Source organism: Felis catus, chromosome C1, assembly GCF_018350175.1.
Source record: "Felis catus isolate Fca126 chromosome C1, F.catus_Fca126_mat1.0, whole genome shotgun sequence".
NCBI classification, from domain to species: Eukaryota; Metazoa; Chordata; class Mammalia; order Carnivora; family Felidae; genus Felis; species Felis catus.
Genome location: NC_058375.1, coordinates 36,527,220 through 36,551,917, shown reverse-complemented (window position 1 = coordinate 36,551,917; position 24,698 = coordinate 36,527,220). Strand labels below are relative to the sequence as shown.

Here is a 24,698-nt window from a genome sequence, read left to right as displayed (position 1 = left end):
ATTGTTTATTTCTGCTCTGATCTTTATTATTTCTCTTCTTCTGCTGGGTTTAGGCTGCCTTTGCTGTTCTGCTTCTAGTTCCTTTAGGTGTGCTGTTAGATTTTGTATTTGGGATTTTTCTTGTTTCTTGAGATAGGCCTGGATTGCAATGTATTTTCCTCTCAGGACTGCCTTCGCTGCGTCCCAAAGCGTTTGGATTGATGTATTTTCATTTTCGTTTGTTTCCATATATTTTTTAATTTCTTCTCTAATTGCCTGGTTGACCCACTCATTCGTTAGTAGGGTGTTCTTTAACCTCCATGCCTTTGGAGGTTTTCCAGACTTTTTCCTGTGGTTGATTTCAAGCTTCATAGCATTGTGGTCTGAAAGTATGCATGGTATAATTTCAATTCTTGTAAACTTATGAAGGGCTGTTTTGTGACCCAGTATATGATCTATCTTGGAGAATGTTCCATGTGCACTCGAGAAGAAAGTATATTCTGTTGCTTTGGGATGCAGCGTTCTAAATATATCTGTCAAGTCCATCTGAACTCTTTTTTTTTTTAATTAAGTATTTTATTTGGAAACAATTTAAAATTTACAGAAAAAGTTGCAAAAATAGGAATATAAAGAATACCTATATGTTCTTTACTCAGGTTTACTTGCTAACATTTTATTCCATTTACTTTATCATTCGTGTTCTCTGTTTATTATATAAAATCCTACTGCTTTTTTCTGAACTGCTTGAGAATAAGTTACATTCATCCTGACCCTTAACCCCTGAATGCTTTAATATAGATTTCCTAAGAATAGGAATGTTCCTTTACATTCCACAGTATGCTACAGTTATCAACTTTAGCACTTTTAACTTTGATACTTTACTGTTCATTTATAAATAGCATTTATAAAATACTAATTATAGACCACGACTAAAGAAATAATCTTTTTATAGTGCTGTAGATCCTGAATGCTTTCTTTAATTAAAAAATACCAAAGTGAATTTTTGAAACTTCTTTTAAAAAGTTGGAAAATAGACTCTTAACTATAGAGAACAAACTGAGGGTTGATGGAAGGAAGTGGGTGGGTGGGGTGGACTAAATGGGTGATGGGTATTAAGGAGTGCACTTGTTGTGATGAGCACTGGGTGTTACATGTAAGTGATGAAATGCTAGATTCTATACCTGAAACCAATTTTATCATATAGGTTAACTAGAATTTAAATTTTTTTTAACATTTATTCATTTTTGAGAGACAGAGTGTAAGTGGGGGAGGGGCAGAGAGAGAGGGAGACACATCATCCAAAGCAGACTCCAGGCTCTGAGCTGTCAGCACAGAGCCCCACGCGGGGCTTGAACCCATGGACCATGAGATCATGACCTCAGCTGAAGTTGGATGCTTAGCCGAATGAGCCACCCAGGTGCCCCTAGGTTAACTAGAATTTAAATGAAAACCTGAAAAAAAGTCAGAAAACACAATGAATTAAAATAAAAAGTTACTCATAACCATCATTTTTGTTTTTATTAAAATATACCTAAAGAAAACATACATACATACTCTCCTGTGCTGCTTCTCCATCCCTGTTATATACACTATTAAGTTTCTGTATTTTTCCAGATGTCTTTATGTATGTATACACACACACACACACACACACACACACACACACACACACACACACACCAAAGCAAACATGTACATTTGTGTGTAGATGTTTGCTCGTATATCTACATATTAAAATTGAATTTAAAAATCTTGTGTTGCTGAAATTTAAAACTCATAATTTATGAAAGTGGAAACAAAAGTCCTTTTTATCATCTACTAAACAGAAATAAAACTCCTAGGCATTTTATGAATACTTATTTAGGAAGATATTTGTTCAGGTGTATTTAACATCACCTAGCACTGCAGTGCTCACCAGTACAAGAACTACCTTATCAAGTGGTTAAAAGATCATTAATGTACCCTAATTAGCTTTTCTCTCCATATGTTCCACTTGACCTACTTAAAGTGTTAAGTGGTTTGGAATTTTTTAAGCCTTATTTATAATATCATAATTTGGAAGCAACATATAGATCTAAATCTCCCTGTCTCCATATAATTACAAGGTTAAGATAATTTTTTTTGTTTTGCTTGTGTTTAGTAAATTCTATAATTTACATGATGATGGGGGTCAAATACCAGAGAAGGCAAGACATTTAGTTTGAAGACTCTAATTGGGATAAATTTGAACATACTCAGATTTTAGGAATAATGAATTATATTGAAATTTATCCTTTTGGACTATAAAGTCCGTAAGTATAGGGACTGTGTCTCTCTAGTTTATTGCTATAATTCCCCACTTATAGAACATAGGAGGTATTGAATATTTTATGTATATAATGATAGATAAGAATATATAAATAGGCCAGTATTGCATTCATTTCCGATCTTATAGTTCATTATAGTTGTGTTGTTTTAGGAACTTTATGTAGAAACAGCTTTGTAGTCATTTCATTCTTATTTCTGTAGATAAGAAAAGTAAGATACAAGGAGGCTCTGGGCAGCCCTCTGTAATAGATGAAATGGTCATTATATGTTTGTTGGTGGTAGAGCTACCAGTGAACTATTATTATCCATAAATAGCATCTTCCCCATGCAGCTTGGTCAACTCAGTTTAGCATAGAGCTCTTCCAGAGAAGGGATATAGATAGTACCAAGTCTTTGTGATTCCTTTTGGTGATTAGAGTGTAACCCACTGCTGACTCAAGGAGGCATATTGGTTCTTTTTGGGCCCTGCTGGTCACGGCTCTTAGTTCAGGAAGTTCTAGGTTTGAGAAGCTTAATGTTTGAACTGAAGTTTCCCCAGGAGGGAATCAAATGCTCCTTTTGCTGGGTTTCCATTACACTTTGCTTTTACCTTTATTATAGTATTTACTTCACTCTGCCGAGTGTTACAGTTAGGTAGTTTCTATGTGTTATTCCCTCTAGGTTGGTTCATTTGAGTGCTGGGAACACCTTGTCTTTGTACCTTTCATAGCTATAGCACAATACTTTGTATAGCACAAGTTTAAACTGTTAATTCTTATAAGTGGAGAAGTAGAAGAATTTTAAATTTTGCAAAATTATAGTTCCAATTGTAGCTATTTTTTGTAAGCCGTATCAAATCCTTTCCAAACAAGATAGGCATAAATAAGTAGCATTTAGAAAAAAGTATGGATTATAGCAAGTTCTTCCTTCATCTAACAATTTCAGAAGCCTGATAGTTTTTTTAAAAGAACAGCTTTATTGAGATAAAGTTCACACAGCATACAATTCACCCACTTAGAGTGTATAATGCCATAGGTTTTAGTACATTCACAGAGTTCTGCAACCATCACCACAAGCAATTTTGGAACATTTTCATTGCCCCACTCTGCACACATTGGCTCTCCTTCCCCTTTCCCCTTTAATACCACCCTAGGCAACCATTAATTTATTTTCTCTGTAAGTTTGCCTGTTCTAGACAGTGAAATCCTCTAATTTGTGGTCTTTTGTGACTGGCTTCTTTCAGGTAGCCTAAATGTTTTCATGGTTCATACATTTTATGGAATATTTCATTCCTTTTTACTGCCAAATAATATTCCACTGTCTGGATATATACATCTTATTTATCCATTCATCTTTCTTTTAAGCTTATTTATTTATTTTGAGAGAGAGAGAGAGAGAGAGAGAGCAAATGTGGTAGATGCGGAGAGAGGAGGAGAGAGAATCCCAGGCAGGCTCCACACTGTCTGCACAGAGCCCAGTGTGGGGCTCGAGATCACGAACCCATGAGATCATGACCTGAGCTGGGATCAAGAGTTGAATGCTTAACTGAGCCACCCAGGCACCCCTATCCATCCATTGATGGATATTGGGTTGTTTCCACTTTTTGGCTATTATAAACAATGCTGTTATAAACACTGATACACAAGTTTTTGTGCGGATGTAGATTTTGTTTTTCTTAAGTATATAGTTACGATTGAAGTTGCTGGGTAATATGGTGACTCTAGGTTTAACCTTTTTTTAAAAAATTATTTATTTTTTAATGTTTATTTTTTTTTTTGAGAGAGAGAGAGATACAGTGTATGAGTGGGGGAGGGGCAGAGAGAGAGGGAGACACAGAATCTGAAGCAGGCTCCAGGCTCTGAGCTGTCAGCACAGAGCCTGATGCGGGGCACCAACTTGCAGACTGTGAGATCATGACCTGAGCCGAAGTCAGATGCTTAACCGACTGAGCCACTTAGGCGTCCCTACTAGGTTTAACCTTTTTAAAATATTTATTTATTTTTTTGTTTTTAAGTAATCTCCACACCCAATGTTGGGCTTGAACTCAAAACCCCAAGATCAAGAGTTGCATGCTCCACTGACTGAGCCAGCTAGGCACCCCTCTAGGTTTAACCTTTTGAGGAGCTGATAGATTGTTTTCAAAACAGTTACATCATTTTATGTTTCTATTAGCAGTGTATGAGAGTTCCAGTTTCTTCACATTCTTACCAACACTTGTCTGTCTTTTTGATTATAGTTTATCCTTGAATAATGTGGGAGTTAGAGGTGCAAATCCCCTGTGCAGTTAAAAATCTGTGTATAACTTTTGACTCCCCAAAAACTTAACTACTGATAGCCTACTGTTGACCAGAAGCCTTACTGATGACAGAAACAGATTAACACATATTTTGTATGTTGTATGTATTACATACTGCATTTTTACCATAAAATAAGCTAGAGAAAAAAATGTTAGTAAGAAAATCATAAGGGAAAATACATTTACAGTACTGTAATATATTTATTGACAGTGTGAGTTTATGTTGTCTGTTCATAAGATAAATCATCTGTCTTTCAGTAGCTACATTAATATTATATGATACAAAAATACTATAAGATGTTATACCTTTTACACTAGACATCAAAAATGAAAAGATAATGTGAAAAAACTCATTTATTTACAGATATAACAATTCATGCATTGATAATGAAACATAAATATGATTGGCAATGATGACAAAAATGTCATAGTTCTTGCTATACAGTTACTAAGTTTTCATATCAAGACACATGCACAACAGTTTATTAACTGTACAGTATGATGATTATTTGCTGTTAAGTGGAATTGAATCATCATAAAGATTTTCATCCATGTTATCTTCATGTTGAGTAGGCTGAAGAGGAGGAGGAAGAAGGAGAGTTGATCTTGCTGCCCTGGGGTGGCAGAGGGAAAAGAGGTGGAGGAGGAGGTAGAAGTGGAGGCAGGAGAGGCAGGCACACTCGGTGTAATTTTACAGAAATATGTAGTAATTTTTTTTAAGTTTATTTAGTTTGAGAGAGAGGGAGAGAGAGATATTCCCAAACAGGCTCCATGCTGTCAGCACAGAGCCTGATGCGGGGCTTGAACTCACAAACTATGAGACCATGACCTGAGCTGAAGTCAAGAGTTGGGCGCTTAACTGATTGAGCCACCCAGGTGCCCCTGTAGTAATTTCTATCTGACATTTTTGCTTTTTCATTTCTCTAAAAATTTCTATACAATATCAATCCTTCTACCATTTGTTTTGTTTCGTTGCTTGTATCATACAAGGGTCCATATCCTAAATGAAGTCAAAAGCAGTCTTGGATATTTGGAACCCTTTTGCCAGATTGTCTAATGTCACTTTGTTTTCTGGAAATGCTGCTTCTTCATCTTCTTCTTCATCATCTGACATTGGTTCAGAAGCACTCCTCTCCATCACGTCTTCTGTTAATTCCTCCGTTGTGATAGCATTTTTTCTCTAAGATCCATATCTTGAAACCCTTCACTCGCTGCTTCCCCCTCCCCCCCATATCTACGATCTCTTTCATGATTTCCTTGATTGGCTCTATTGTAAATCCTGTGAAGTCATGTACAACATCTGGACACTATTTTCTCCAGCAGGAATTTATTGTTCTGGGCTTGAAAGTTTTCATGGCTTTTTCTGTAACAGTGATGGCATCTTTAGTGATGTAATCCTTCTAAAATATTTTTTTAATGTTTATTTTTGAGAGAGAGAGAGAGAGACAGACAGACAGCATGAGCGGGGGAGGGGCAGAGAGAGAGGGAGACACAGAATCTGAAGCAGGCTCCATGCTCCCTGAGCTGTCAGCACAGAGCCCCAACACGGGGCTCAAACCCACAAATTGCCAAGATCATGATCTGAGCCGAAGTTGGACGCTTAACCAACGGAGCCACCCAGGCGCCTCTTTAGTGATGTAATCCTTCTAGACTATCATGATGTTCTCTCTATCAGGGTTCTCTTCCATATCATTGACAATTCTTTCCAAAGACTACTGTGCGTCACGAGCCTTTAAGGTCTTTATGACCGCCTGATCTAGAGGCTGAATTAGTGATGTTGTGTTTGGGGGCAAGTAGACCATTTTAACACTTTTGGTGTTGGATTTGTCGGGTTCTGGGTGGCCAGGGGCGCTGTCCAATATCAAAAGAACTTTAAAAGGCAGTCTTTTACTGGCAAGGTAAAAGCCAGTAAAAGGTAAAAGCCTGGCAAGGTATAAGCCTGGCAAGGTAAAAGCCAGGAAGTACCTGGCTTCAGGGACAAGCATTGATGAAACCAGTCTAGAAAAAGGGTTCTTATTATCTAGGCTTTCTTGTTGTATAATCAAAAGACTGGTATCTGGTATTTATTTTTTCTCTTCAAGGCTTGGGGTTAGCAGCTTTATATAGATAAGGACAATCTTTTTTTTTTTCTTTAATGTTTACTTATTTTTGAGAGAGAGAGTGAGACAGAGTGTGAGTGGGGAGGGCCAGAGAGAGGGAAACACAGAATCCGAAGCAGGCTCCAGGCTCTGAGCTGTCAGCACAGACCCTGACGTGGGGCTTGAACTCACAGACCACAAGATCATGGCCTGAGCTGAAGTCAGACGCCCAACCGACTGAGCCACCCAGGTGCCCGATCTTGATCATAAATCCAACTGCATTTGCACCAAAGGATAGAGTTAGCCTATCCCTTCTTGTCTTTTTTTTCTTTTTTTTTAATCCCTTCCTGTCTTAAATCCTGGTGCTCACTTCTCTTTCTTACTAATGAATGTCCTTTGTGGCTCCCCCCCCCTCCCCCCCCACCAAGAGAAGGGCACTTTTGTCTGCATTAAAAACCTGTTCAGGCAGACCTCCTTTCTCCTCCATGATTTTCTTAATGGTTCTGGGAACTTGTCTGCTGCCTCTTGGTTGGCAGAAGCTGCTTCTTCTGTTATCTTAATGTTTTTAAAGCCAAACTTCTTTCTAAAACTATCAAACCATCCTTTGCCGGTTAAATTCTCTGGCTTTAGATCCTTCACCTTCCTTTTGCTTTCAGTTGTCATATAAAGACTTAGCTTTTCTTTGAATAATATTAGAGTCTATAGGTATGCCTTTCATATAGCTGTCCTGCTATAAAAGCTGCACTTGCAATACAGGATAAAAAAGTGTTTTGCAAAAAGTGTGAGGTTTTTGCATCTGCTGGCATAGCGGCAGTGACGGCTTCACAAATTTCCTTTTTTTTTTTTTTTTTTTTTGTAAACAATGGTCTTTTAGGCTGGTGGGCAACTGCAGACCTCAAACAATTCAACTTTTTCTTGTAATGTTATGACTTTTCTTTGCTTCTTGGGAGCTTCCAACATCACTAGTGGCACTTTGTATCGGTCCTTTGGTGTTATTCAAGGTTTAAGGTATTGCACTAAACACAAAAAATATGCAAGAACCACGGGAGATTACTTTTTACTGTGATATGTAATTCACTAGAGAGAAATGAACTGTTCATGCAGAGATGATTAGTGTCACAGGGCATTTTAAGTGGATACTTACAACACTTGAGCTTACTGCAATAGCAACAGGAGATGGCTACAAAATTATTACAGTAGTACAACATGTACTACAGTTAATTTTATGCAGTTATGATTTAGTACTGTATTTTTACCTTTGTTTAACATTTCTCTCAACCACAAATGGCACCATGTACAATCTGTAAGTGTTGGCACAAAATTTTGATGAATTTTAACTTTTTATGATTTGTGTATATTTTATGGTCATAAATGATAAAATAGACTAGTATATACATGTATTTTATGCATTCATGACATATCTAATGTTTTCTTAGGCTGTTATGTTTCTAGACTTAGGTGGTTTGTGAAGTTTTTCAAGCTGTTGGAAATCTCCAAGAAATTTTCCAAAAAATCTGTGTATAAGAGGACTTGTGGGTTTCAAACCCCTGTTGTCAAAGGGTGAACTGTATAGTCAAATCCTAGAGGGTGTGAAGTGATATCTATTGTGATTTTTATTTTATTTTTTTGAATTTAAGTTAGTTTATTTGAGAGAGAGAGAGGTCGTGAATGAGAGAGAGAGAGAGAGAGAGAGCAGGGGAGGGACAGAGAACGAGGGAGCGAGAATCCCAAGCAGGTTCCATGCTGTTAGCGCAGAGCCCCACCCAGGGCTCAGTCTCACAAACTGTGAAATCATGACCTGAGCGGAAAGCAAGAGTCGGACGCTTAACCAACTGAGCTACCTAGGTGCTCCATTATTTTGATTTTGATTTCCTTGATGGCTGATGATCTTATTTTTTCATGTGCTACTGGCCATGTGTATATTGTCTTTGGACAAATGTCTATTCAGATCCGGTGCCCATTTTTAATTAATCATTTGCCTTTTTGTTAAGTTGCAAGAGTTCTTTCTGTGTTCTAGATACAGTTTTTAAAATCAGATATATGGGGCACCTGGGTGGCTCAGTCCGTTAATTGTCCGACTTCAGCTCAGGTTATGATCTCGCAGTCCATGGGTTTGAGCCCCGCGTCGAGCCCTGTGCTGACAGCCTAGAGCCTGGAGCTTGCTTTGGATTCTGTGTCTCCCTCTCTCTCTCTGCCCACCCCCCACTCATGCTCCGTCTCTCTCTCTCTGTCAAAAATAAATAAATATTAAAAATTTTTTTTAAATAAATAAAATCAGATACATGATTTACAAAGATTTCCTGCAGTTCTGTGTGTTGTCTTTGCACTTTCTTGATGTCATCTGAAGCACAAAAAATTTTAATTTTGATCAAGTCCAGTCTATCTGTTTTTTTTCTTTTAGTCATTTGTGCTTTTGGTTTCTAAGAAACTAATGCCTAATCCAGAGTCATGAAGATTTAAGCCTGTTTTCTTTGAAAAGTTTTTTAGTTTTAGCTCTTATGTTTAGATCTTTGATCCATTTTGAGTTAATTTTTGCATATGGTGTGATATAGGGGTCTGACTGTGTTCTTTTGAATAAGGATAACCAGTTATCCTAGCACCATTTGTTAAAAAGACTATTCTTCTACCATTGAATTTTTTGACATTCTTATTGAGAGATATTTAACAGTTTCTGTTTTGAAGAATATATTCACATTTTCCCCGTTTTCCCTCTATATTGTCTCTTTTTTATTAAAAAAATATTTAGAAACCATCTCAAACTTATAGAAAAGTTAGAAGTATAAAAAGAGGTTAGAGTGGGAGAGAGCCAAAGCATAAGAGACTCTTAAAAACTGAGAACAAACTGAGGGTTGATGGGGGGTGGGAGGGAGGGGAGGATGGGTGATGGGTATTGAGGAGGGCACCTTTTGGGATGAGCACTGGGTGTTGTATGGAAACCAATTTGACAATAAATTTCATATATTGAAAAAAAAGTATAGTACAAATAATTTATTTTCTTGAATCATTGAGAGTAAGTTGCTGACATGATACCCCACAATGATCATATTTGTCTGTATTTCCCACCACCAAGAACATTCTCCTATACAAAATCAGAATATTCACGTTGATGTATTACAACACCAATCTTATTCTCAGCTCCCATTCAAGTTTTGTCCTTCCTCCAGTAATATTCTTTGTAACAAAGTCACAAACTGCATTTAATTGTCACAATTCTCTAGTTTTCTTCAATCTGGAACAGTTCATCAATCTTTCTTGATTTTCACAACTTTGACTTTTTTGAATATTACAGGCCTTTTTTTTTTTTTTTTTGGTAGAATATCTCTCAATTGTGGCTTGTCTGATGTCTCCTCACGATTAAATTCAGTTTGTGCGTATTTGGCAGGAATATCACAGAAGTGATGTTTTATCCTTCTCATTGCATCCTGTTGGGGGCCCAAGATTTTATCATTACTAGTGGTATTAACTTAATTGATTATTTGATTAAGGTGGTATTTGCCAGACTTCTCCATTTCTTGTCTTTTTACTTTTGTGACTAATAAGCATTTTGTAGGAAAGCCTTCTGAGATTTTGTAAATCCTCCTCATTAATCTTTCAATTATTTATTTATTTTTTATATCTGCCTGCATGGACACGTGGATTCTTATTTTGTTTGATGACTTATATTTCCTTACTATCATTATTCATATTGATGCTCCATATTTGGTAGTGGGAGCCCCTTCAGTTGGCTCCTTTATTTTTTGTCGTGGCCCCTCATTCTTTGAGCACTTGCTTGCTTTTTGGCTTAACATGATGTTTGAGGTTCATTTGGTTCTTGCTCTGCCCCAGCCCTGGAATCAGCCTTTCTTCAAAGAGCCCAGATTGTTTTAAGTAGAGGATGGCACTAGAAATAAAGATATGGGTACTGGTTATGCATATTGGGGGTGCGGCTGATCTCAGGACCTCTCAGGACAGAGCTTGGGAATAATTTTATTCCCAGTATGTACAGACATTTGCATCTCTCTTTCTATTGAATTTCATGAGTTCATTATCAATAGCTGCAATTCCAGTTCAAACTCGAGGGATCGTTCTATTTTTTCACTTTTCCATATTTGTAACTTCCTTTTTAGACTATGAGAAAACTGGGTCTTATTAATTTTAATAGTTTTACTTATTTGGTTCATATCTCTGTATGTACCTCATCTCTTACAGCTATTGCTGCATTCCCCCAACACCTCGCAGCCTCCCCTCCCCCAAGTAGAAACTCTTTTCACCCTTATCTGGCTTTGTCTCATTGCACTGGTATGCCCATTTCTGAGGACTGTGTCCTCATTGGCTTGGTCTCCACTACACTCTGCCACCGGGCCCTGTGCTGCTGTGCTTCTTATTTCATTTAGCTTTATTTAACACCTTGTGCCAGGCTGTCCCTGTGAAGATCTCCTTCTTACCCTCCTCTGGCTCTGAGATCCTGTGCTGTGCTGTGCTGCTGTCCCCTTATTTGGACATAATCCTTCTTCACCTGCTTTGGGCTCTGATACTAACTCTTGGCCATCATGACCAGTCTCATGTAATGGCTTTTGGGCTGAATTGTTGGTGAAGGGGCTTCACACTGTCTTTTGAGAGAAGATGAAGTTTGGGGTGGCATCTGTTCAGAATTAAAAGTTAGCACTTTATAAGAAGGAAAAAAAAAAACCCAGGTAGCTTGAAAATTTCACATTTTAGGCAGTTATTGGTAGAGTTCTAAAAGGATTCCTTCTTTGGCTAACATTTAATATAAAATAACACTTGATTTATAATTATCTGAATCTTAATGTACATTGGTTAATGAGCTGTTCCTGACTGAGGAAATTAGAAAAGAAATAGTAATTTACATCTACAAAATAATATTCATTTTTCTTCTAGCTCTTCCACCAAAGCCACCTAAGCCAATGACTTCAGCTGTTACAAATGGAATGAAGGACAGTTCTGTTTCTCTTCAGGATGCAGAATGGTACTGGGGGGATATTTCAAGGTAATAACTAGAATACTACTATAATTCAATGCAGTTGAAAAACAAATCATTTTTGAGAATTAGTTAAAAATAAAACATTTTAATGCACTACTAGTTGTTAAAGATTACCATTTTGAAAATCATATGTGAGAACACTTCAAAAGTTTCTAAATGCTGTCCTTCCCACAAAAAAGTGACAAGAAAATCTTTATTACAGGTGTGATCATTACTTTTAATACTGTATTGAGGATAGATTTCTGAATAAATGAAACTTCTACATTTAGGATAGCTACATGTGTTTTAGGATAAAAGATAGTTACAGGTACTTAATTTTCTTTACTTTCCTGTGTCTAAGTCAGTGGTTCCATAATCTTTGCATGCACAAGAACCAATTGAGGTGGGGCCCAGGAATCTGCATTTAACAGTTTCCCCAGGTGATTTTGATGTAGTCTTCACATACCTCATTTTGAGAAACAGGACTCTAGAACAGGTTTACTTTTTGGGTAAAATGTGGTTTTGGAAAAATCTGAGCCTAGAGAAGGGAAATATATATATTGAATTTGAATTTTCAAATTTCTTGTTTTTCTTGAATTTTGTTTTAGAAAAGACCTATCCATTTCTGTCAAATTAGGTTCCAGGCTGATGGTGTATTCTTTAATATGCTTGTGTTTCTCTTTCTCTTGTCTGTTTTCTTTAATTCCCAGAGTGCCACTCATTTCTTTTTTTTCCCCTTTGTTACCATTTTAACCATCTTTAAATGTCCAGCTTAGTGGCATAAAGTACATTGACAGTATTGTTCAACCCTCACCACCATCCATCTCTGGAACTATTTCATCTTCCCAAAGCATAACTTTGTACTCGTTAAACACTAACTGCCTTTTCCTCCTATTCTCCCCAGCGCCTGGAAACCACCATCCTACTTTCTGTTTCTATGAATTTGACTACTCTAGGTACCTCACATAAGTGGAATCTTACCATATTTATCCTTTTGTGACTGGCTTATTTCACTTAACAAAATGTCTTCAAGGTTCATCCATGTTATAGCATGTGTCAGTATTTTCTTCTTTTTTAAGGCTGAATAATATTCCATTATGTGTATATACACCACATTTTTATTTATTCATTCATCTGGACATTTGGCTTTGAACATTTGGATTGTTTACAGCTTTTGGCTATTGTGAATAATGCTGCCATGAACATTGGTGTATAAATGTTTATTCAAATCCCTGCTTTTAGTTCTTTTGGGTGCATGCCCTGAAGTGGAATTTCTGAGTTATATGGTAATTCTATGTTTAATTTTTGGGAGGATACTTAATATATTTTTATATTAAAATGGATCAGAAAATTTTTATTTTGTAATTATATAATAAAATGATTTGTTAGATTTAAATATCATTTAAATTTATATTCTTTTTTTTTAAGTTTTTTTAAGTTTTATTTTGAGAGGAGGGGGAGCACAAGCATGTGGGGGAAAGGGGCAGTGAGAGAATCAAGCACAGGACTTGAACCCACTAACTGAACTGTGAGATCATGACCTGAGTCAAAACCGAGTCAGTTGCTTAACCGACTGAGCTACCCAGTCATCCCTTAAACTTACATTCTAAGACCATGTGGGTCTGTAACTCAAGAGTCTTCTATGCCCTCCTTTCCTGAGTGTTCTAGTATTCTTAAAGTTCTAAACCAACTCTGCGAGAGGAGTTTATCATCAGTATAAATTCAAATCGGAGAAGATTATATTGAAAGGTTGTGAACTTAGTGAAATTTTCCCCTTCTGATCAGACACAGCTGCCACTGTTGCTTAAACATAACCTTCTTTCTAAACAGCTGCTGGTTTCTCCTGAAACCGTACAAGTTCAGACTTGCCTAAGGAAGCCCTAAAGGCTTAATGGAAACATTATCCCCTACAGACGTTTGAAATCTGGAAGAGTTTAAAAAGCAAATAGCCTGTCCTTAAGTTGCATAATTCCAAAAATCAAAACAGAAAGATCATATCTAGGGGGAGGAACTAAATGACCTCTGAGGGCCCCCATAATTCTGTGACCTTAGACATACTCCCCTCCTAACTAGTCTTAGTAGTAATATGTGAAGAAAACAATTGACTAATCAACTAATCGATTAATGTGAAGAGAACAATCAGCGATTACATTTTTTTTGTTTTCCTATAATTCTGTTTTTCAGGGAGGAGGTAAATGACAAATTACGGGATATGCCAGATGGTACATTCTTGGTCAGAGATGCCTCAACAAAAATGCAGGGAGATTACACTTTGACTTTGCGGTGAGTATTTTTCAGCATTTGACTAGTGTTCTACTACCATTATTTATTTCTGGATATAGAGAGATTTTTATATTTATTTAAATGTTTATTTACACATTTAAAAAGAAGTTAATTTAGATATATAGTTTTTTTAAGTTTATTTAGTTTGAGAAAGAGCACGAGCTGGGGAGGGGAGGGGTGGGGAGACAGAAAGAATCCCAGTGCAGAGCCCAGTGCAGGGCTCAAACTCACAAACCGTGAAGTCATGACCTGAGCTGAAACCAAGAGTCAGATGCTTAACCTATGTGAGCCACCAGGGAGCACCTAGGTGCCCCTAGATACATAATTTTTAATTGTTTGGCTGACTATTCTTTCTCTGTACATTAAATATTTAAATGTCTTATATGAAAATGGCCACAATTTTTATTTTTATGAAGGAATAAAAAAAAAAAAAGGCTAAGATCCCTAAAAGTAAGGAAGGAAGAAGACCTGTGAGTGAAAAAGAAGTCCTGGGCACAGTTTGAGGTTATTAATGATATGTTGGGAATCCACCCCTCTATTAATCCTATTATTTTTCTCAGTGCAGACTTCAGAGAATAAAACTCAACATAGTTTAGGCTGATGAGGATATGTAGAAGATAAGGCAATTCTCAGCCTATATCATGCCATCCATATGGGCATATTAGAATTTTCTAAGTGGTGGGTGTATCACCTTTTATATTTACAAAGATATATTTACAAATATATTTTAAAAGATTAGGAAAACGGCATTAGATATTTTACATTTAATTTTTTTATATTCAATTTTAACAATTAAAATAGCCTAATTACAATAAAGTACTGTGATTTTTTTATAAAGGAACTATCTAAAGAAAAATATAATGAAAACAGTAATGATAATAGCTCCCTTGTACTAAACATTTTACGTGCAATATCTTATTATTCACAACAACCTTATGAGATAGGTATTATTCATATTTCCATTTTATAGATGAGGCAACTGAAGCTTAACCTGGTTAAGAAACTTACCTGAAGACACATAGCTAGTAAGTGGCAGAGGATGGGTACAGATCCAGATTTATCTGACTCTTTATTGTCTTTCTACCTACTATCTTTAGGAAAAATCATGTAGTTTATGCTAGAAATTTGGAGTTTCTGGTAAAGATATTATAAGAAGTTAATACCTTGGGACTTTTAGTTGTGCTGAGGAATAATCAGTGTGCTACAATGATTCATTTGATTCTGTCCCCCCCCCCCCCCCCCCCCCCCCCGCCCCACCGCTCCAGTCAGGCTTCTGTCTCTTCCAGTCTACAGGGACTACAAAACCTATGGCCACTTCTTTCTTCTGTGTGTGTGTGTGTGTGTGTGTGTGTGTCTAATTAATGTTATTTATTTACATCCAAGTTTGTTACCATATAGTGCAATAATGATTTCAGGAGTAGATTCCAGTGATTCATCCCCTATGTATAACACTCAGTGCTCATCCCAATAAGTGTCTTCCTTAATGCCCCTTACCCATTTGCCCATCCTCCCACCCCACAACCACTCCAGCAACCTTCAGTTTGTTTTTTGTATTTAAAAGTCTCTTATATTTTGTTCCCCTCCTTGTTTTTATATTATTTTTGCTTCCCTTCCTTTATGTTCATTTGTTTTGTATCTTAAATTCCTCATATGAGTGAAGTCATATGATATGTCTTTCTCTGACTAATTTTGCTTAGTATAATACCCTCTAGTTCCATCCATGTGGTTGCAAATGGCAAGATTTCATTCTTTTTGATTGCTGAGTAATACTCCATTGTATATATATACCACATCTTCTTTATCCATTCATCCATCAATGGACATTTGGGCTCTTTCCATACTTTGGCTATTGTCAATAGCTCTGCTATAGACATTGGGGTTGCATGCACCCCTTCGAACAGCACAGCTGTATCCCTTGGATAAATACCTAGTAGTGCAATTGCTGGGTTGTAGGGTACTTCTGTTTTTAGCTTTTTGAGGAACTTCCATACTGTTTTCCAGAGTGGCTGCACCAGTTTGCATTCCTACCAGCAGTGCAAAAGAGATTCTTTTTCTCCACATCCTCGCCAACATCTGTTGTTGCGTGAGTTGTTAATTTTAAGCCATTCTGAATAGTGTGAGGTGGCATCTCATTGTGGTTTTGATTTGTATTTCCCTGATGATGAGTGATGTTGAGCATCTTTTCATGTGTCTGTTAGCCATCTGGATGCCTTCTTTGGAGACGTGTCTATTCGTGTCTTTTGCCCATTTCCTCACTGGCTTATTTGTTTTTCGGGTGTTGAGTTTGAGAAGTTCTTTATAGCTTTTGGATACTAACCCTTTATCTGTTATGTCATTTGCAAATAATCTTCTCCCATTCTGTTGGTTGCCTTTTAGTTTTGCTGATTGTGTCCTTTGCTGTGCAGAAGCTATTTATTTTGATGAGGTCCCAGTAGTTCATTTTTGCTTTTGTTTCCCTTGCCTCCCTTGAGTAAGAAGTTGATGTGGCCAAAGTCAAAGAGGTTTTTGCCTGCTTTATCCTCTAGGATTTTGATGGTTTCCTGTCTTACGTTTAGGTCTTTCATCCATTTTGGCTTTATTTTGTGTATGGTGTAAGAAAGTGGTCCAGGTTCATTTTTCTGCATGTCACTGCTGAAGAGATTGTCTTTATTCCATTGGATATTCTTTTCTGCTTTATCAAAGATTAGTTGGCCATACATTTGTGGGTCCATTTCTGGGTTCTGTAGTCTGATATGAGTGTTCTTGTGCCAGTACCATACTGTCTTGATGGTTACAGCTTTGTAGTATAGCTTGAAGTCTGGGATTGTGATGCCTCCTGCTTTGGTCTTCTTCTTCAAAATTACTTTGGCTGTTTGGGGTCTTTTCTGGTTCCATACAAATTTTAAGATTGTTTGTTCTAGCTCTGTGAAGAATGCTGGTGTTATTTCGATAGGGATTGCACTGAATATAGATTGCTTTGGGTAGTGTCCACATTTTAACAATATTCTTCCAATCCAGGAGCATGGAGTATTTTTCCATTTTTTTGTGTCTTCGGTTTCTTTGATAAGCTTTCTATAGTTTTCAGTGTTTAGATTTTTCATTTCTTTGTTTAGGTTTATTCCTAGGTATTTTATGGGTTTTTTTGCAATTGTAAATGGGATCGATTCATTGATTTCTCTTTCTGTTGCTTCATTATTTGTGTAAAGGAATGCAACTGATTTCTGTGCATTGATTTTATATCTTGCAACTTTGCTCAATTCATGGATCAGTTCTAGCAGTTTTTTGGTGGAATATTTTGGGTTTTTTCTATAGAGTATCATGTTGTCTACGACCACTTCTCTTTTTACCTCACCTGACTTCTTAGTAGCATTAGTCCTAGGCACTTTTTCCTAGAAACAGTTTATTGTCTTGGCTGTGGTGACATCACACTCTTCTGATTTTCTTCCTAACTCTAGACTAGCCACTTCTTTGCTCAGTATCTAAATTTTAAGTGTTCAAGGCTCAGATTTGGGTCTCTGTATTCATTCTCCCAAGATGAGTTTGTCCTATTCCATGGCTTTAACAGGCAGTTATATGGTGGTGATTCATAAACCTCATCTCCAACTCTGACCTCCAGAACTCCACATGCATATATCCCGTTGCCTATTTGACTTTGCCATTTAGATAACTAGGGAACATATTAATTTTAACATGGTCAAAGTAAAATGTTTTATTTCTTTTTATTTCTTTATTTTTTATTTTTTTAAATGTTTGAGAGAGAGAGAGAGAGAGAGAGAGAGAGAGAGAGAGAACACAAGTGGGGAAGGGGCAGAGAGAGGGAGACAGAGAATCCGAAGCAGGCTTCTTGCTGTCAGCACAGAGCCTGACGTGGGACTCAAACCTACGGAACTGTGAGATCATGATCTGTGCTGAAGTCAGATGCTCAACTGATGGAGCCACCCAGGTGTCCCAGAATTTTTTATTTCTAACCCGACTCCTCCTACTCAAACGATTTCTCTTTTAGTCTTTCCTTTTCTTTGTTTCTTTGTTTTTTTTTTGTTTTTGTTTTTGTTTTTTTTTCTTTCAGAAATAGAACCACCATTGGGGCACCTGAGTGGCTTAATCAGTTAGGCATCCAAGTTCAGTTCAGGTGATGATCTCACAGTCTGTGAGTTCGAGCCCCGTGTTGGGCTCTGTGCTGATAGCTCAAGCCTGGAGGCTGCTTCGGATTTTGTATCTCCCTCTCTCTTTGCCCCTCTTCCACTCATGCTCTGTCTCTCTCTGTCTCTCAAAAATGAATAAATGTTAAAAAAATTAAAAAAAAAAAAAGAAATAGAACCACCATCTCTACAGTACTCAAGTCACAACTCTTTTTCCCTAACACATTCAAATCCATCATTAAACAGTCCTGCCAACTTTACCTCCAAATCTGTATTTGTAATCTCCACTTTACCTCCAAATCTATATTCATAATCTTGTCACACTTGTCTGCCACTCAACACTAAGCCACCATCATCTTGTTTGATCTTTTACAGTCATTTCATGACAGGCCTCTCAGCATCTTATAATTTCTAGTCTTCCCCACCCTTTTTGACCATTTTCTGCACAGCAACCCGTAGTGATCGTTTTAAGGTATGAGTCTGATTACTCCTTTGCTTAAAATTCTTTTTTTATTATTTTTTTAAAATATTTTAATTTATTTTTGAATGAGAGAGAGAGAGACAGAGCATGAGTGGGGGAGAAGCAGAGAGCGAGGGAGACACAGAATTCAAAGCAGGCTCCAGGCTCTAAGCTGTCAGCACAGAGCCTGATGTGGGACTCAAACTGTGTCTCACAGGGACTCACAAACTGTGAGATCATGACTTGAGCTGAAGCTGGATGCTTAACCAACTGAGCCACCCAGGCACCCACTTAAAATTCTTTTTTAAGAGTTTCCCTACTGCACTTAAGGTAAAAGAATTTGGATTTTATTCTAACTTAAAAATTCTATTTGACCTGGTCTTGGTCTACTTTTTTTTTTCTAAGTTTATTTATTTTGAGAGACAGAGCAGAGGAGGGGCAGAGACAGGGGGAGAGAGAGAATCCCAGGCAGGTTTTGTGCTGTCAGAGCAGAGCCTGATGCTGGGCTCAAACTCACGAACCGTGAGATCATGACCTGAGCTGAAACTAAGAGTTGGACGCTTAATCGACTGAGCCACCCAGGCACCCCGGTCTCAGTCTACTTTTTACACCTCATATCTTGCCCTCTTCTCTCCCTTCCACTACATTCAACCCCACTATCCTTTTTGTACCTCAGATAAGTGAAGCTTATTCCTGTCTCAGGGCCTTTGCAATAGCTGTTCTTTCTGGTCTTCACATCCTCGGTTCCTTTTTGTCGATCAGATCTTTGCACAGTTGCCACCTGTTAACTCTTAAACTCTCTTAAACTCTCAATCCAAAGTAGCCATCCAAGGATATATATTGCCTCAATTTAATTCTCTATAATCTGCTCCTGTATTTTCTTTTCCTCTTCCACCTTGTCTATCTCACCCCATAGAATTTAAGTTCTCTGATAATCATTGTTTAATCATTGTTGCATCTCCAGACTTTAGTGTGTGATAATGGATAGACATTAGACAGTGGATAATACATAATAACAGATGAATGTCTGATCTGAAAAATGGTTTTAATCCCACACTAAGTTGTTTTATGATGGGTAGATTCCTAAGTGCAGCTAACTAAAGGCAACAATTTTTGCATCTTGGGATGAGGAAAAGAGCCTGCAGAAGTTATATTACTTACCTGAAGTTGCAGCACTGTTTAAGAACAAAGGCTGGAAAGGGGTCCCAATGACAGTCTAGTCTAGAACCACCTTGAGAATTCTTATGCTTAGAGACCTGCAGCTGGAAGATTGTTAATACTACTTGGTTCAGCTGGGGTTTCTACAGATGTAAGAATTCTCTGCATAGCATTTTTCAGAAAGGGCCACTGAGCTTCCATGTGATCTTTTGGTCAGAGGGAGCTAGCATCTTCCTTTGAGACAGCCCATTTTATTTTTGGGCAGCTTTAAAATTTAGAGGGTTATCTTTGTGGTGGATATTACGGTAGGACCAGGAATGTGGACATGAATAAGAAGATGCGGTTTTACCCTTAAGAGTTCATAATCCCAGTGTGTAATGGTGGAATAGGAGAGACACATATATACTATACTTGAATGCTTTTAATATAACATTGTGGTGTTATATTTGAGTTCTCCCCATTTACTCCTTCTCCTAACTCCTGGTAACCATTGTTTTAGTTTGTTTGTTTGTGAATTTAATTTGACTATTCTAGGTACTTCATATAAGTAGAATCATACCAAAAAAAAAAAAAAAAAAAGGTAGAATCCTACAATATTTATCCTTTTGTGTCTGGCTTATTTTTCAAGAATAATAGTTTTAAGTTTCATCCATATTGTAGCATATTCTTCCTTTTTAAGGCATGTGTATACTACATTTTGTTTATCCATTGTTCAGTGGACATTGGCAAGAATATTTTATTTAAAAATTATTTATTTATTTATTTACTTATTTATTTATTTTGAGAGAGAGAGGAGGAAGAGAGAGCCAAGTGGGGTAGGGGTAGAGAGAGAGAGAATCCCAAGTAGGCCCCACGCTGTTGGTGAACTATAAGATCATAACCTGAGCTGAAATAAAGAGTCAGACGCTTAACTGGCTGAGCCACTCAGGCTCCCCAGCAAGAGTATTTTAAAGCTTTCATGTATCTAGCAAAATGTCTGACATGTAGTAGGTACTCAGTGAATATCTGAAAGGAAAAAATAAATGAGAGAAAGGTAAAGGGAAGTTTTCTCAGAGGAAATAATAGTTTAACTGGGCCCTGACAGATTTTGTTAGACAGAAAAGTGATGGTCTTACTGGAGTTTAGTAAAATCCATAGTTCAGTACTAGTTACTCTGCATAGGATCTGATAATGAGTTAAAAATTTTTGTCTCAAAGAAGCCATAGTGTGTTGAGGGCAATAGGAATAAGAAAATTGCTTTGAATTAAACTAAAATAATAGGAGAAATTCAAAAAATGGGAAAGAAATATCTTGTTGAGAGGATATACAGAGGTGTCCTTCATGGAAGAAATTGCATTGCAGTGTATCTGGAAGAAGGGAATAGATTTGGGCATGTAGAAAGTGGGAGGGGAGGTTGCAGGATTAGGTAGCAATAGGAACAGAGATAAGCTGGTGAGAAACTAGAGTGCCCTGTTCTTGAAAGATGCAGTCCCAATTTGGCCAGAGGATAAAGTCCATAAAGAGGAACCAAGTGGTAGGGGATGGATGGTTGGAAAGGGTCATGTTGAAGAGGGCTTTGAATTCTAAAATTTGGAGTTTGCATTTATTTCATTTTAATTTTATTTTATTATTTTAGAGAGAGAGTGAGCGGGAAGAAGGGCAGAAGGAGAGAGAAAGAGAATATTAAGCAGGCTCCATACTCAGTGTAGAGCCTGATATGGGGCTCAATCCCATGACCCTGGGATCATGACCTAAGCTGAAATCAAGAGTTGGATGTTCGGCTAATGGACTGAGCCACCCAAGTGCCCCTGCATTTAATATCATAGGTAGGCAGAGGGAACCATTGCATTTTTTTTTTTTTTAGCAATTATATGATCAGACTATATTTGAATAGAAAGAATAAAAGAGGATAGATACTAGCAAAGAGTTAGGATATTATGAAACGTCAGGGTACCTGGCTGGCTCAGTTGGTAGAGTATGTGACTCTTGATCTCATGGTCGTGAGTTTAAGCCCCACATTGGGCATAGAGCTTACTTAAAAACAAAACAAAAAACCGTAGAATATTATCAATTGAGAGGTAATGGTGATCAAGAATAGGATTTATTCTTTAATCATTTAATATTTATTGAGTGCCCACAATGTTCTAGGTACTATTCTAGGAAAAGGAAATGATGAACATTTCCTATCTATACATGGTCTCCTATCCATTTGGTGTTTATATTTGGAGGTAGAGATAGGAGTAGGGGAGAGGAGACAAACACATAAAAAAGAAATAACTTCCAGTATATGAAATGCTATATAGGAAATACACAGGGTTATGTGATAGAGAATATAGGGAAAGGGAATTTAAGATAGTTTTGAGAAGGAGGGCCTCTCTGAGGATGTGACCTCTGAAAACTGAAGGATATGTGAGAACCAGCCAGAAAAGTGTTCTAGGAAGAGGGAACAGAAAATGCAAAGACACTGAATTTTGGAAAGATTTGGTGGATCCAGTGAATACAAAGACTGCTGTGACTGGCTTACAGTGTGAACCATAGAGTGGTAGAAGATAAAGTTGAAAAGTGGAAAGGAGACAGATGCACAGAGCCTTGTGAGCCATGGTAAGGAATTTTCTCCCTCCCTCTCTCTCTCTTTCTCTTTTCTTTCTTCCTTCCTTCCTTCCTTCCTTCCTTCCTTCCTTCCTTCCTTCCTTCCTTTCTTCCTTATTTTCTTTCTTTTCTTTCTTTCTACCTTTCTTTCTTTCTACCTTTCTTTCTTTCTACCTTTCTTTCTTTCTACCTTTCTTTCTTTCTACCTTTCTTTCTTTCTTTCTTTCTTTCTTTCTTTCTTTCTTTCTTTCTTTCTTTCTTCTTTCTTCTTTCTTTCTTTCTGTGTTTGTAGGAGTAGGGGAGGAGCAGAGAGAGAGAGAAGCCCAAGCAGACTCCATGCTGTCAGCACAGAGCCCAACACAAGGCTCAAGCCCATCAACCGTGAGATCATGACCTGAAACCAACAGTCAGATGCTTAACCAACTGAGCCACCCAGGCACCCCTAATTTTATTTCTAAGTGAAAAAAAAAAAAAAAAAAAAACAACAGCAACCAAAAAACCAAACCCAAGAATGGTTTTTTAAGCAGGGGAATGATATGATGGAAAGATGGAATACACTATTAGCTGGGATAGTGGCTCTAGGAAAGGAGTTGAGGAATCAAAGTAAGAGGCAATATGGAGCTAAGAGCCAAGGGATTTAATAATAGAGTAGGTATGAGGTTGGGGTGGAGTAGTTAAAGATGATTCATTTGAGCCTGTTGGGCTTAGAATGAATGTGCCATTTATAGAAATAGGCAAGTCAGAAGCAGTTGTTTTATAGAGAACAGGGGAAAGATGTTGGTTTTTAGCTGCTCCAGAACTTCCAGAAAAAGTGTATCTAGAGTAGAGCTAGAAATGTAGGTTTAATGCTTAGAGGAGAGCATAGAACTAGAAAAAGATTCAGGTACCATCTCCATAGAATAAATGGGATTTTAAGGAAAGAATATATATAGGGAAGAAAAGGTAGAGGCTGAAGGCAAGTATTTTTAGAGACTGTGTTTACCAACAGGAAGGAGCTGAGGAAGAACAGTCTAAGAGGTTGAGACAAAAGTGTAATGTCATAGGGGCACCTGGGTAGCTCAGTTGGCTAACTGTCCAATTTTTTTTTTTTTTAATTTTTTTTCAACGTTTTTATTTATTTTTGGGACAGAGAGAGACAGAGCATGAACGGGGGAGGGGCAGAGAGAGAGGGAGACACAGAATCGGAAACAGGCTCCAGGCTCCGAGCCATCAGCCCAGAGCCTGACGCGGGGCTCGAACTCACGGACCGCGAGATCGTGACCTGGCTGAAGTCGGACGCTTAACCGACTGCGCCACCCAGGCGCCCCTAACTGTCCAATTCTTGATCTCAGCTCAGGTCATGATCTCACAGTTCATGAGTTCGAGTCCTGCATTGGGCACTATGATGACAGCACAGAGCCTGGTTGGGATTCTGTCTCTTCCTCTGTCTGCCCCTCCCCTGCTCCCTCTCTCTTTCTCTCTCAAAATAAGTAAATAAAAATTTAAAAAACTGTAATGTCATATAAGTAATGGGAAGACAAAATATTAAATGGGTAGGGAGAGAAAGTAGGGAGAGTAGAAATCTTAAGCCATTGCAAAGAACCTAAGCCTGGGGTGGAGGGAGGAAGCAGGCAGAGTCTGAATTTAATAAAAGTTGGTGACTCTCAAATGAGAGTGAAATCAGACTGTAGAGGGTAGGTGATAAGGAAATAGAAGTTTTCCAATTTAGTAAACCATCGTAAATAGAACTCATTGTAGAAAATCTGGATAGTTAAATCTTTAGGAATTTGCTGTATGCCAGGCATTAGGCCAGGTGGTAGAATACAAGAAGGGATAGCATAATTCTTCTGTTTAAGAAGGGTATAGTGAGGGAGAGAGACATATAATTAAAAATTGACCATTATTTAGTTCCTTCATGTCCTCACTTTCTTCCCTCTCTGCTTAGAGTCCATGGTCTATTATTAAAATTAGCCTCATGAATATATCCTCAATAAACTTGCTCCTTTTTCCCCTCCGTTGTAGTTCCCTAACTGTATTCCTACACTTGTTAAATTCAACTCTTTATCTATTCCTTGCCTATACCTAAGTAGCTGAATGTGAAAAAAAAATACACTGTGCTCACTGGCTTCACTTAAAATTCATGACTATTAATCTTACATGGCATTTAGTACTGCTTAGCTGAATTTCTGCGTCTTTGCAATCTGTTTGCTCTCTCACTTTCCTAGATGACAATTTTTCTTTTTTTTTTTTTTTTTTTTTTTTGAGAGAGAGAGAGAGAGAGGGCAAAAGTGAGAGAGGGGGAGGGAGAGAAAAATGGGGCATACCTGAAGCGGAGCTCACCCAAAGTGGAGCTCAAGCTCACCCAGAGTGGGGCTCTTGCTCACCCAAAGCAGGGCTCGAACTCATGAACCGTGAAATCATGACCTGAGCCGAAGTCCGATTCTTAACCTACTGAGCCACTCAGGTGCCCCCCAAGATGACAATTTCACATATTCTTTCTTTTTTTTTTTTCTTTGAACAACTCATTTTCCCC

The 24,698-nt window shown here is 37.7% G+C and overlaps 1 protein-coding gene across 6 annotated transcripts in view; it reads left to right on the top strand.

Moving 5' to 3' along the window:
- Nucleotides 1-24,698, top strand: part of LOC101093286 (phosphatidylinositol 3-kinase regulatory subunit gamma) — a 157,164-nt gene that overhangs the window by 97,012 nt on the left and 35,454 nt on the right. For 4 of the 6 annotated variants that reach the window (XM_045035744.1, XM_045035743.1, XM_045035741.1 and 1 more), the window contains 3 exons: nucleotides 11,518-11,626; nucleotides 13,784-13,882; nucleotides 22,124-22,198. In XM_045035744.1, coding sequence (XP_044891679.1) covers nucleotides 11,544-11,626; nucleotides 13,784-13,882; nucleotides 22,124-22,198 — 257 coding nt within the window. In that variant the 5' untranslated portion in view covers nucleotides 11,518-11,543. Of the gene's footprint in view, nucleotides 1-11,517; nucleotides 11,627-13,777; nucleotides 13,883-14,852; nucleotides 14,908-22,123; nucleotides 22,199-24,698 lie in introns of those variants that run through there. The other 2 variants (XM_011284796.4, XM_019836920.3) reach the window with 2 other exon arrangements.